The sequence below is a fragment of the Peromyscus leucopus genome, chromosome 1, assembly GCF_004664715.2.
Source record: "Peromyscus leucopus breed LL Stock chromosome 1, UCI_PerLeu_2.1, whole genome shotgun sequence".
NCBI classification, from domain to species: Eukaryota; Metazoa; Chordata; class Mammalia; order Rodentia; family Cricetidae; genus Peromyscus; species Peromyscus leucopus.
The window spans coordinates 165,502,912-165,516,945 of NC_051063.1; the positions used below are offsets into that span (position 1 = coordinate 165,502,912).

The 14,034-nt window shown below is 50.2% G+C and overlaps 1 protein-coding gene across 1 annotated transcript; it reads left to right on the plus strand.

The window, feature by feature from the left end:
* The first annotated feature begins 543 nt into the window (after window positions 1-543).
* Window positions 544-4,535, plus strand: Klk14 (kallikrein related peptidase 14). Its single transcript, XM_028858289.2, has 5 exons — window positions 544-1,180; window positions 2,593-2,761; window positions 3,250-3,503; window positions 3,614-3,750; window positions 4,214-4,535. The coding sequence occupies exons 1-5, from the start codon at window positions 1,141-1,143 to the stop codon at window positions 4,364-4,366; spliced, it is 753 nt and encodes a 250-aa protein (XP_028714122.1). The 5' UTR covers window positions 544-1,140; the 3' UTR covers window positions 4,367-4,535.
* The last annotated feature ends 9,499 nt before the right edge of the window (window positions 4,536-14,034 follow it).

Consider the following 14,034-nt stretch of genomic DNA (forward strand, 5'->3'; position numbering starts at 1 on the left):
CATCCCAGAGAGACAGGCTTCTCCAGGAAGAAAGTCACTGGGAAGCAAGGTGGGGTGAGGAGAGAAATGAGGTGGGGTGAGGAGAAAGATGAGGTGGAGTGAGGAGAAAGATGAGGTGGGGTGAGGAGAGAGATGAGGTGGGGTGAGGAGAAAGATGAGGTGGGGTGAGGAGAGAGACTGCAGGCTGTGAGTCACCGCGTGGTCTAGGCATGGGACTGCCAAGGCCCAGGGAAAAATTATAATCATTAGGTACTTTAAGAGGCTGGGGGAGGGACCAAGGGGGGCAGATTGCAATGGGACCCCCCAGTTCCAAGGCCCACTACAGTCTTACCTCAACTCACCTTCCATCTCTCCTGCCTTCTCTGGGTCTGTGTCCCTCTTTCTGAGTTACACACACACACACACACACACACACACACACACACACACACACACACTGAGCCCCTGTCTCTGGGTCTGTTTCCTTCTCTTTCTGGGTCTCTATTTCTTTCTTTCTGTCTGTCTGTCTATCTATCTATCTATCTATCTATCTATCTATCTATCTATTCATCCATCCATCTTCCTCTCTGCCCTTCCCAGTATCATCTTTGGAATCCCTACCCAGATTTTACCCGTCCACTGCACACTCTTTAACTGGGCTGGCCACCTCTCCCACCCTCCTTGCCCAGGACCAGTCCTCCCCCCATTCTTTCCAGATTATAGCATCTTTCACTGGGCGGGCTCCCATTAATAACTGTGTCTGCTTCTCTGGCCAGAGATGGGAGGGAAGGGAGCAAAGAATCTTGGAATGGAAACTAGGTAATAAAAAAAAAAAGTCAGAAGGGCGGTGGGGGGCAGGGCCAGCTGCCCAGACCAGGGATAAAAGGCTTTGCTGGCGTGTCCTGGAAGAGACACCACCCTGCTTCTTTTACACTTGCAAGGAGCCAGAGTGACTGGAGCCTGGTAGGCATCATTTCTTCACAGCCGGAGGAGGCTGTGACCCCCATCCTCTCCGACTCTGGCCTCTACCACTCAGCTCTGTCCTCATGTCACCGAGGTTCTGGGCCTCAGTGTGAGTGGTACTCACTGCCCCAAGTCTATTTCTGGTTTTCTCTTCCACTTGCTCTCTGCGTTTGTTAGACCTGGACCTTCAGCTCCAGAATGTTCCTTCTACTGACCGTACTCCAAGCCTTGGCTCTAGGTAAGAGCAACGGGGTCCCCTGGAGACTCTGGGATGAGCTAGGGATGGGTTCTGGGGTGTAAACATGCTCTTGGAGACAGCCTGGTTAGAAAGAGTCCAGAGGGGCTGGAAGATGGCTCAGCCCTGTAGACCAATGGCCTGAGTTTGATCCCCCTAGAACTCACTCTTTTAAAAAATGCAGTGGACTATTGTAATTCCAACACTGGGGAGACAGAAGACAGGAGCCCCTGGGGCCCGCTGGCCAGCCAGCCTAGCCTAACCAGCAAGCTCTAGGCCACTGAGAGGCCCTGTCTCAAAAGAAACACAAAAAGATGGATGGTGCCTGATAGACGACACCTGAGGTTCACCTTTGGGTTCTACATACACAGAGAAAGCAGAGAGTAGAGTAGCTGAGGACTTCACTTAACTAGAAGTTCATGCCCTCATTCTAAGTTTGGAGATACCAGGGAAAAGGGTTGGAGAGAAAGCAGCTATAGGAAATGGAGGAAACCAGGAATTCGAGAAGGTTCTGACTCCTCAAGTGGCTTCCATCTGAAGAGGCCCATGGGGCTGTCTCTGGTCGTGTCCGGGAAGATGAAAGTGGACTATGAAAGGGTGGAGGGAGTCTGGGGGAAGGTTTGGAAGGACACAGGAACTCGTGTGTTGAGGAAGGACTGAGTGGCGTGTGGTACTCTGTGGGGAGGACTGAGTGGCGTGTGGTACTCTGTGGGGAGGACTGAGTGGCGTGTGGTACTCTGTGGGGAGGACTGAGTGGCGTGTGGTACTCTGTGGGGAGCACGGAGAGTTCGGCAGTAAAGTACTTGCCACTCAAGCATGCGTAGAGTTCAGATCCCCAGAACCCACACAGTAGCATCTGTTTGTGACGGGCATCCTTGAATTCCAACTTTGGAAGGCAGAGATGGGATCCCCAAAGGAAGCTGGCTAGTGAGACTGCCCCAAAGAATGAGTTCTGGATTGGACTGAGAGACTCTGCCTCAATGGACAAGATGGAAAAATGATCAAGGAAAATTCCCAACATACCTTCAGGCCTCAATACATACATGTACACACATAAATATACATGCATACATGTGCCCATATATATGCAAATACACACATATGCATACCATATGAAAATGGAAAAACAAAAATATTCATCGGAACCATGAACCGCTATAGCAAGGCCCTGGATGAGTTGGACAGGAATACAATAACAGAAACCATGGAGGTCAGTTGAGGGAGGGTCAGAGAAATCCCGTTTGTGTTGGGGGTAATGATGCATGCATTTCACACTTGGGGGAGCAGAAAGAGGTGGATGTTTAGGTGTTGGACCACAAGGAAGCGTCTCTGTCTGCTGGGCATGGTACAGAGTTGGGGATTAGAAGACATTTGTCCATCTTCTCTCCCACTCCACCCACCCCATCTGCCCCCAGCCATGGTCCAGAGTCAAGGAGATCATAAAATTATCGGTGGCTACACATGTATCCAGAACTCCCAGCCATGGCAAGTGGCCCTGCAAGCAGGTCCTGGGCGTAGATTCCTGTGTGGAGGGGTTCTACTGTCGGACGAGTGGGTCATCACTGCTGCCCATTGTGCCCGCCCGTGAGTGATCTCTCTTGCTCTTATGTCAATAACTTATAGAATTCCAGGGTCCCGGAGTTTAGCTGTGAACGCAGTTCCATGTACAGAACATAACACAGAAGCTAGGTTGTGATTTGGAGTCTAGGAAAGAATCGCGACTGACAGGCATACGTAGTTCAGAGTATGGAGCCCTGCCATCAAGGACCTAGCTTCACTCATGGGCCTCTTTAGAACTCAAACCCCAGAAACCTGCATGGACACAGGAACGGAGCGAAGAACTCCAAGTTGCTCTTGAGTATAGCACACAAGAGGAAGGAATGTCAAAGGAGGTTGAGCAAAGAGAGAATGCCCAGGCCATGAGAAGGGAAGGCCACAAGGTGCTCAGCCCACAGTTAGAGGGACGCAGGTTAGACTCTGAGTGAAATTCATCACCGCAGAAGAAAATGGGGCTGGAGCATGCTCCGTGGTCAGACTTCAACCAGCATTTACTCTTGGGGTCTGCGGGACAGGATTCTTCACGTGGCCCTGGGCAAGCACAACCTACGGAGGTGGGAAGCGACTCAGCAGGTGGTGCGCGTGGCTCGCCAGGTGCCGCATCCCCAGTACCAACCCCGGGCCCATAACAATGACCTGATGCTGCTAAAGCTGCAGAAGAAGGTGCGGATGGGACGAGCAGTGAGGGCCATCGCCGTGGCCACGTCCTGTGCCAGCCCAGGGACTCCCTGCCGGGTGTCAGGCTGGGGAACCACAGCCAGCCCCGTTGGTAAGGAGCCCTCGCCCTGGAAATACAAAGCTGGGCACGAGAGAGGAGGCTGACCCTGGACCCCTGGGTTCGTAGTTCTCTACTTGTGACCCTTCTGTGCCCCACCGCAGCCAGGTACCCCAATGCTCTGCAGTGTGTGAATGTCGACATTATGTCAGAGGAGGTGTGCCGTCGGGCCTACCCGGGAACCATCACTTCCGGCATGGTCTGTGCCGGGGTTCCCCAAGGCGGAAAGGACTCCTGTCAGGTGAGGCCCAGTGTCTCAGTAACAGAAGAGTCAGAGGATGTGGTTGGAAGGGACTTCAGGGGCACAGACATGCAGGAATCACCCAGTTTCCTTGCCTTGCAGTCACATGTTCCTTTGGATTTAACTCTATTATGCCTCAGTTTCCTGTTTTGTCTAATAAACTTCTTAGGTCTGTGGAAGCAGCATAGAGTGATGTGTGTACATAGGGAAATTTGGGGGAACTTCTGGAAATCCAAAGCTAACAGTGAAAGAGGCAAAGACAGGGGGTGTGAAGAGACACAGAGTCGTCTGGAGATACGGTGGGGGTGGGGTGGGGGCACCAGATCCATGGAGGGAGCCTGGGGTGGGGGCAGTGCGGACGGAAGCACTACCCTGGTCTGAGGCTGGAGTCAGAGGTGAGGAGGGCTGGTGTCTAACTGCTTACTTCTGTGGCTGATTCTGTTCCCATTCCCCCTCCTCACAGGGTGATTCTGGGGGACCCCTGGTGTGTGGAGAACAGCTCCAGGGCCTTGTGTCCTGGGGAATGGAGCGTTGTGCCATGCCTGGCTACCCGGGGGTCTACGCAAACCTGTGCTATTACCAAAACTGGATCCAGAGAACGATGCAGGGCAACTGAATATCCACTACCATCCTGTCATTACCAGCTGTCCCTGCGCTTTCACTGCCTCCTCCATCAGACGCTGAAGTCCTCCTCAGCCCTCCTCCCACACACTTAAGACTCTAGTCTCCAGCCTCCTCCCTCAGACCCAGGACCCCAGGCCCAGCCTCCTCCCTCAGACCCAGGACCCCAGGCCCAGGCCTCCTCCCTCAGACCCAGGACCCCAGGCCCAGGCCTCCTCCCTCAGACCCAGGACCCCAGGCCCAGCCCTTCTTCCCTCAGACCCAGGACCCCAGGCCCAGCCTCCTCCCTCAGACCCAGGGTCCAGGCCCAGCCTCCTCCCTCAGACTCAGGACCCCAGGCCCAGCCCTCCTCCCTCAGACTCAGGACTCCAGGCCCAGCCCTCCTCCCTCAGACTCAGGACCCCAGGCCCAGCCCTCCTCCCTCAGACTCAGGACTCCAGGCCCAGCCCTCCTCCCTCAGACTCAGGACCCCAGGCCCAGCCTCCTCCCTCAGACCCAGGACCCCAGGCCCAGCCTCCTCCCTCAGACCCACTATCCTTGCCCTTACTCCATGCTCCCCCTTCCTCCCAGGGTCTTGGCTCTGGAATCTCTCATAGCTGGTGGTCACAGTTTGAGACTCACTGGGTCCAGAAGCTGGAGTGCAAATGCTCTGGACCAGCAACCTCATCCAAAGAAGGCTGCTTCAAAAACTCTCTCTCTACAAACAAATAAATAAAAACAAAAATGGAACAATCCCATCTTTCCCCTCTGCTCTTCATTAGTCCACTCCCACGACCACCGTGTGCTGTGAGAGGGGCTGCCTCCGGCACTGAACTCCTCCCTGGAGTCTGCCCGTCACTGTCCATCCACCTGTGCCGGGGTTCCCCATCTCTGAGCTGCCTCGTTTCCTGGCTACTGCACACACAGAGAGCAGTCAGGGTAGGGGGAGGACATCTGAGTTCAAGTTCCAGCAAAGCCTATCTCATTCTGCCTGTTCATCTCTAACCTTCATCCCTGGCTCCAATCCCCCACAGAGGCAGGACGCAAATGACCTTGAATGCCAGGGATCCAGGCCCAGCCCTCCTCCCTCAGACTGAGGATCCAGGCCCAGCCTCCTCCCTCAGACCCAGGGTCCAGGTCCAGCCTCCTCCCTCAGACCCAGGGGTCCTGACCCCAGCCCTCCTCCCTCAGATCCAGGGGTCCAGGTCCAGCCTCCTCCCTCAGACCCAGGGGTCCAGGCCCAGCCTCCTCCCTCAGACCCAGGAGTTCAGGCCCAGCCTCCTCCCTCAGACCCAGGAGTTCAGGCCCAGCCTCCTCCCTCAGACCCAGGGTCCAGGCCCAGCCCTCCTCCCTCAGACCCAGGAGTCGAGACCCCAGCCCTCCTCTCTCAGATCCAGGGGTCCAGGTCCAGCCTCCTCCCTCAGACCCAGGAGTCCAGGCCCAGCCCTCCTCCCTCAGACCCAGGGGTCCAGGCCCAGCCTCCTCCCTCAGACTCAGGGGTCCAGGCCTAGCCTCCTCCCTCAGACATGGAACCATGAGCATGATACAGAGATAGCAGATTTTGTCAGCGTCATGCAAGCCATCCCTAACTTCCTGTTATGCCCCGAGGCTCCTCTTCCCTTCGTCCTCTCCTCGAGCGGTCATTATTGGACACCCACTGTCAGCAGTCACCTGTCTATCGTGGACTACCTACTCTGCAGCAGCCCTCAGCCTAGCTGCTGGAGAAGATACGGTCAAGATTCCATCCCAAACCCTGCTTGTACAGCCTACATTCTGGCAGTGGGCAGCCCACAGGAAACAGCAAACATCAAGAAAGTCAAGTGGCGTCCCTGTGAGTGAAAACGGCCATTCAGCTAGGGCTGAGTGGCGGTGCCCACCCATACTTATGGAAACAACTGGAGAAGATTCAGCCATTTAAGAGTTGCTTGATAAACACAACCATTGTTAAAATTAAAGTGACATAAATTTTAATGAAATAATTTGAAAAATAAAATCAAAGGGCTGGAGAGAGGGCTCAGCAGTTCAGAGCACTGGCTGCTCTTGCAGAGGACCTGGGTTCCATTCCCAGCACCCACGTGGTGGCTCACAACTGTTTGTGACTCCAGTTCAGGAGGTCTGGTGCTGTCTTCTAGTTGCTGCAGGGACTGCATGCACATGGTGCACAAATACACACACACAACACACAGAAACCTAAGGAGAAATACATTTTAATAGATCAATCCATACAACAGCATCCCTACACTTGTCGTTTGAGGCCGTGTGTGTATACTGTGTCCTGTCTGTCCATTTTCTGTTGGCTGTGACAGAATGGGTGGCAAACGCCACTCAGGGATTAGTTTACTTTAGCTCACAGTTTAGGGGATGTGGAGCATCGTGGTGAGGAAGGCATGGAGGGAGAAGTGGGGCCATCTCACAGCTCAGTGGGTCGGGAGGGAGAGAGGGAGGGAGGGAGAGAGGGAGGGAGGGAGGGAGGGAGGGAGGGAGGGAGGGAGGGAGGAGGAAACCAAGGACAGACCAACAACAATTACACCACAGTCCGGCTTGCTAACCCAGTGAATGTTTCCAGGTTCCTACATGAGCAGGGACAACACGAAGCAGTGGCATCATGACGGAGCTCCCTGGAGCACAGCTGGAGACTCACAGAACACTGCAGCCCCGGAGCCCTACAGCCCCGGAGCCCTGCAGCCCCGGAGCCCTGCAGCCCCGGAGCCCTGCAGCCCCGGAGCCCTGCAGCCCCGGAGCCCTGCAGCCCCGGAACTCTGCAGCCCTGGAGCTCTGCCTGTGGCTTCCAGGGAAAAATCCCCCCTCCAGCCCTTGTTGCTGTTTTTATAACCTTTAAAATGGCCCTTGTGAATCTTGGAAACTTTAGCTTTCTCAGACACTTTCTGTGACATTTGTTTACTTTTAGAGTTTCATGAGTACCCTGAACCTCCTTCCTGGAAAGAATGTACATGCAATTTAAAAATATTAATTTCATTTTAGACAGGATCCACTATGCATTCCTGGCTGGCCTAGAACTGGCTATGCAGACCAGGCTGGCCTTGAACTTACAGAGATCTGCCTGTCTCTGCCTCTTGAGTGCTGGGATTAAATAGGTGTGCCACCATGTCTGACTGGCTTATTTTTAATTATGTGTGTATGTGTGTGGGGTCAGGGTGCACAAATTCATGCAGATGCCTACAGACACCAAAGAGGCCATAGGTGTTGGGTTCCTAGAGCTGGAGTTACAGGCAGTCGCAAGCAGCCCTGTGTGGGTGCTGAGAACCAAGCTTGGGTCCTTAGCAAGAGCAATGTGAGCTCTTAACCACTGAGTCATCTCTTCAGCCTCCATGGGGGGTGACCCCTTATCACCCCGATGCATCACTATTAAACCCTAAAGCTTCCTTTCTTGTTTGTCCCCAAGAGCTCATATTAATACCACTAAAACAGTCTAAAACATTCCAACTTATAAAAGCTCTAGTCTCTTTCAAACACTTTAAAAGTTCAGTCTTTTTGAAATATTTAGTTTCTCTAATACTAAAACTCTAAAACTGTGGCCTTTTTTTTCTAAAGTCCTTTTTTTTTTTTTTTTTTTTAAATCCTTTCTTACTCCAGGAGGGAAGAGCCAGGGCACAGTCACAGTCAACTCAGGTCAAAACCAAAGTCCAACCATGTCCAGCTCAGTGCTGTTAGGTCTCAAACTTGGGACAAATGACTGAGGTGCCTATTTAACATACCAAGTGGAAGCTGGCCACCAGGTTCTCCCAGCATCCCTCAGTCCCGACCTGTTACAGCCCTCCTGGCTGGCATACCCCACCCCCTACCCCGAACTCTCCAGTACAGGGGACTGGGCTGCTCTTCCCTGTATGACCCAACCATTTTGGTTACCTGTTCTCTTTGTAGCTTTGGGCATCCTGGCTGCTGACCTGGTTCCTCTCTTTCCTCTCCTCCTCACATGGCCCAGCTCAGTCTGATCATGTCCACTCTGGACTCTCCCAGATGTCTCTGCCTCCGATTATACTCTCCCTTTTATCTACAACAAGCCTTCTCCTCCACCATACCTAGACGCAGTCATGTTTTCCTTTTTTATTTATTTGTTTGTTTGTTTGTTTGTTTAATTCAAGTGTCCGTCACCTGGGACTCACTTCTGGACTCCAGGGGGCTTGAACAGCTCTCCTCTCCTCTCTGCCATCCCCAGCCTCAAAGCTTGTATCCTAACCTCAGAGCACCTCCACTCCACACCTGCTGGTGTCCTTGGTGATCGTCCCACGGTATTGGCATCTCCAAAATGCTCAGGTCTCTACTGCCGCTGGCTTCCCCTTCACCAACAGCCTCCTCTGGGCTCTCTTCAGTGACCCTGACCCTGCCACATGGTGCCAAACCTCGGCTTCTCTCCAGGACCCCTCAAATACTGGAGTTTCTACTGAAAACCGGGGTTGCCCTTCACCAACGTCCTCTTTTCAGGGACTCCAGCCTTGGCACACAGTGCAAGCCTTGTCTGCTCTCTATGACCCCTTCATGCACTCAAAACCAGTACCACCTGGGAAACTTCCCACATTACCAAGTTCAGCTGCCAGCACAAGACACAGCCTTGACCCCGTCTCTGAACCACAGCCTCTGTGTGCTGACCCTGAAGACACACTCCCAGAAGACTTCACCTCAGTGATGCTGCTCTCCTAGCCACAACTCCAGCTGACCAGCACTCACTGCCCCAGCAAGGAAGAGATTTCACTTCAGTGTTTCTGGTCTCTTGTTAAGGACAGCTTCACCCACCTGACCAGAACCACAGAGTCTCAATATCAAACGGCCCCAACAGAGTCTTAAAGGACTCTCAAACTTCCCTCAGAAGTTTCACAAGCCAGGCCTCCGGTGTGCACTGCTCTCAGCGTTATCTTCCAAGTCCCTACAGTAGCTCATTAAGCTTTGCACACTAAGTTCCAAAGTCCTTCCACGGTCCTCCCCAGAACATGGCCTCGTCTGTCACAGCAGTACCCACTAGTACCAGCTTTTGCCCTTGTCAGGTTTCTATTGTTCTGATAAGGATCACGACAAAAAGCAACTTGGAGAGGAAAGGGTTTATTTGACTTACACTTTCACATCACAGTTCATCACCAAAGGAAGTCAGGACAGGAGCTCAAGGCAGAAACTGAAGCAGAAGCCGTGGAGGAGTGCTGCTTACAAGCTTGCTCCCCTTGGCTTGCTCACTTTGCTTTCTTATGCACCCTAGGACCACTGCCCATAGGCTGGGCTCTCCCACAGCAATCAAAACCACACTACAGTCTTGCCTACAGGCAATCAGATAGTCAAAAGCCAAGTAGGACAGAGGGAATGTTTTAATTTAAAACTTCCTGACCCTTAAGGAGCCTTCTTCCAGGGTGGAATGTTTCAACCCAGGAGCATGCACATGCACAGGATGCACATGTGCGCGCGCGCGCGCGCGCGCGCGTGTGTGTGTGTGTGTGTGTGTGTGTGTGTGTGTGTGTGTGTGTGTGTTTAGGTCGGAGGTCAACCTCAGGTGTCATTCATCAAGAGCTGTTCACCTTGTTATTTGAGACAGTCTTTCACTGGTCAGGAGCCTGTTGATCAAGGAAGGCTGGCTAGAAAGCAAGTCCCAGATTGGGATTGCAAGTGCATGCCACCATGCCTGCTTTTTTTTTTTTTAATGTAAGTATGTAAGGTCATACCAACTGAACTATAATATCACCAGCTCTCCTAGGAATTTCTTCTTTTTTTCTTTAATTTTTTTCATTTCAAAAATGTTACATGCATGACTGTTCTGCCTGCATACATGCCTGTGAACCATGTGCATGCCTAGTGCCTGTAGAGGCCAAAAGAGGGCATCAGATCCCCTAGATGATTGTTACAGATGATTGTGAGCCTTTGTGTGGATGCTGGGGATTTAACCTGTGTCCCCTGGAAGAGCAGCCAGTACTTTTAACCACTTAGCCATCTCTCCAGACCCTCTAGGTATATCTTAATTCAAACAACTTGACAATCAAAATTAATCATCACAATGAACTGCATATCTCATCCCAACTGCATATCCAGTGAGTTAACATTTTTTTTCCTGGTTAGCGTTTGTCAACTTGACATAGCCTAGTATCACCTGCTATGGAATAATCCTCTGCACACTGTAAAGATTTGTCATTTGAATTGGTTTAATAAAACACTGATTGGCCAGTAGGCAGGCAGGAAGTATAGGTGGGGCAATTAAACTAAGGATGATGGGAAGGAGAAGGGCAGAATCAGGAGTCATCAGCCAGACTCAGAGGGAGCAGGAGATGAACATGCCATTCTAATAAAGGTAGCACCATGTGGCAAAGCATAAATAGAAATATGGGTTAACTTAAAATGTAAGAGCTAGTTAGTAATAAGCCTGAGCTATTAGCCAAGCATTTATAGTTTAGATTCAGCATCTGAGTCAGTTATTTGGGACCAGGCGGTTGAAACACAGAATGTTCCTTTACAGTCACCTAAGAAGGGGGTCTTAATTGAGGAACTGTGTAGACTAAATTTGCCTGTGGACATCTCTGTGAGGGATGTCTTGATTATTAATTGATGTAGATAGAGGGCCCAGGGCATTATGTGAGGCACTCCCTTGACAGGTGGTCCCAAGCTGACCACGAGCCTGTGCAAGGAAGCAAACAGTATTCCTCCATGGTTTCTCCTTCAAACTCCTCTTTGAGTTCCTGCTTTGACTTCCTTCAGTGAAGGACTTATAACCTGTGAGCTGAAATAAACCTTTTCCTCCTCTAAGTTGCTTTTGTTATGGTATTTTTCACAGCAACAGTGTGAGACTAGAACACACCAGTAACCTGACATCAGACAAAGCAGGACTATTTACACCACAGCAATTGGCAAATAGGACGGCTTTGTTTTCAGAGAGTCAACATCAAACCTCTACCGTCACAGCCATAGAAATGTCTGCCTGGGAATGACCTCATGATCTTTGTGTATGTCTTGGATATGGTGTGGTTAAGATACAGGAAGCTATTAGGCTGGCCTCGTGTAGGAGACAACATAGGGTTTGGCAGTTTTGGGGTGGCAAGCCTTAGACCTGTATTATTAAAGCAACACAAAAGATTGCTAGGGAGTGGAACTGGAGAGGTGGCTCAGTGGTTAAGAGTGTTGGTTTTTCATGTGACCTGAGTTTGGTTGCTAGTACTCACATTGGAGGGCTCATAACCACCAACTCCAGGGGATCCAGTGCCCTATTCTGACCTCTGTAGGCACTGTATTTGCATAGTATAATACACACACACACACACACACACACACACACACACACACACACTTAAAAATAAAAATAAAAATAAGGGCTGGAGAGATGACTTAGTGGTTAAGAACTGGCTGTTCTTGCAGAGGACCAGAGATCAGTTCCCAGCATCCACGTGAGTTTAGCACCCATATGGTGACTCACAAACATCCACAACTCCAATTTCAGGGGATCCCAAACCCTCTTCACACACACACACACACACACACACACACACACACACACGCACACACACATGCACACACACACACACACACACACACACACACACACAAAATAAATAATCAGAAGTTAACAAGGGTCTACTGTTGGTCTGTATGTTGGAAGCAGGACCTGAGCTGACTTCATGCACCATTATCTCTTACATTGTACAAAGCTCATCCTGTAATTCTCAGCTTGCATTCTTCTACAAAGCTAAGGAAAAAATAATTTATATTAAAGATGGCTTCAATCTGATTTTCCAACTCACCAACCCACCTATAATGGTTGAATACCTTATTTTATTGATTCTAGTAGGTACATCCTTTTCATCTTTCCTGGTGCTGGGAATTGAACCAGGGCTTCTGCTTTCTAACCTATATCCCCAACCCTCCCCTTACATCACTTCCTTCTTTCCTTCCTTCCTCTCCTCTCCCTTTCTCCTTTTCTCCTCCTCCTCCTCCTCCTCCTCCTCCTCCTCCTCCTCCTCCTCCTCCTTCTTCTTCTTCTCTCTCTCTCTCTCTCTCTCTCTCTCTCTCTCTCTCTCTCACAGGTGAGACTATGTAGCTCTGTGTTCTGCAACTCACTATGTAAAACAAGCTAGCCTCGAACTCACAGAGATCCTGCTTTGTCTCCTAAGTGCTGAGATTAGAGGCGTGTGCCAATATGCTCAACTCCAGCCCTTTTTATACACAGAAGAAAATAATATTAACACATTTTAAAATCAAAATAGGAATAGAGTGAATTCACTAACTTGGGGAATGTTAGGTTGCACAGGAATAAGAAACCCCATCTCCAACAACTGTAAACATTCCTGTCTCTACCTCTTTTTCGGGGGGTGGGGTGGAGCACAGACAGCAGAATCTGCTTGTGAAGACAAACTGTCTTAACTAGAATCCGATCCTTAGCTCTTGTAAAACTTGCTTAGCTCCAGAGAAAAATCTCTTTGGGGATGGGGATGAAAAGATCAGCTTAGGATGGCCACATAGACAAGACTATGGCATGCCTGACTCTAGATAAGCCATGGGCTATTTCTTGTCACTGTGGGATCTCCTGCAGCAGAAGCTAGGCTTTTGTAGCCCACCCACTAAAGTTCCTCCTTTGATGTCTGAGTGCTGTTAGATATCTCCCTGGGAGTGGGTGATTCACAGAACACTCCCCTTTTATACTTTAATATCTCTCAGATTGGACAGCATCTCACAATTAACTGAGCATCATGTCTTACTATTATTCCATAATTCAGATGGCAGCTCCTTTGTCTTTCTTAGTGGCTTAGAAAATAATAACTCAAATATAACCAGTACCATATATTTAATAAACCAAGACATAAAGGAAAGTCATTGTAGCTGGGGATGTCAGGCTGCAGCTTTAAATGGGTGGCCAAATTTATTTGACTCTTTTCTTTAAAAAAAAAAAAAAGATTTATTTATTTTATTTTATGCCTATGAGCATTTTGCCTGAATGTATATCTGGGCACCATGTGTGTACAATGCCCTCAAAGACCAGAAAAGTGTGTTAGATCCCCTGGGACTGTAGTTACAGACAGTTGTGAGATGCCACGTGGATGCTGGGAATCAAGCCTGAATCTAGCCAGTATTCTTAACCACTCAGCCATTTCTCCAGCTGCCCTTTTCTCTCTTTCTCTCTCTCTCTCTCTCTCTCTCTCTCTCTCTCTCTCTCTCTCTCTCTCTCTCTGCATTCACAGGTGCATATTGAAAATGCATTCATCTGCTGGGCATTGTGCCACACACCTTTAATCCTAGGTAGGCAGAGGCAGGTGGATCTCTGTGAGTTTGAGGCCAGTCTGGTCTACAGAGAGAGATCCAGGACAGGCAGAGCTACAAAGAGAAACCCTGTCTCAAACCCCATCCCCCCCCCAAAGAAAAAAGGAAAGGAAGGAAGGAAGGAAGGAAAGAGAGAGAGAGAGAGAGAGAGAGAGAGAGAGAGAGAGAGAGAAAGAAAGAAAGAAAGAAAGAAAGAAAGAAAGAAAGAAAGAAAGAAAAGGGAAGGGAAAGAAAAGGGAAGGGAAGAAAGAGAGGGAGGGGGAGAGGAAATGCATTCATGCAGTGAACATGTGTTCAGTGCCTACAGAAGCCATCAGATCTCCTTTGAGCTGGAATTACAGGTGGTTATGAGGCACCTAGGGTGCGTTCTGGGAACCAAACTTTGGTCCTCTGCAAGAGTGGTATGTACTCGTAACCACTGAGCCATCTCTCCAGCTCCATTCTTTC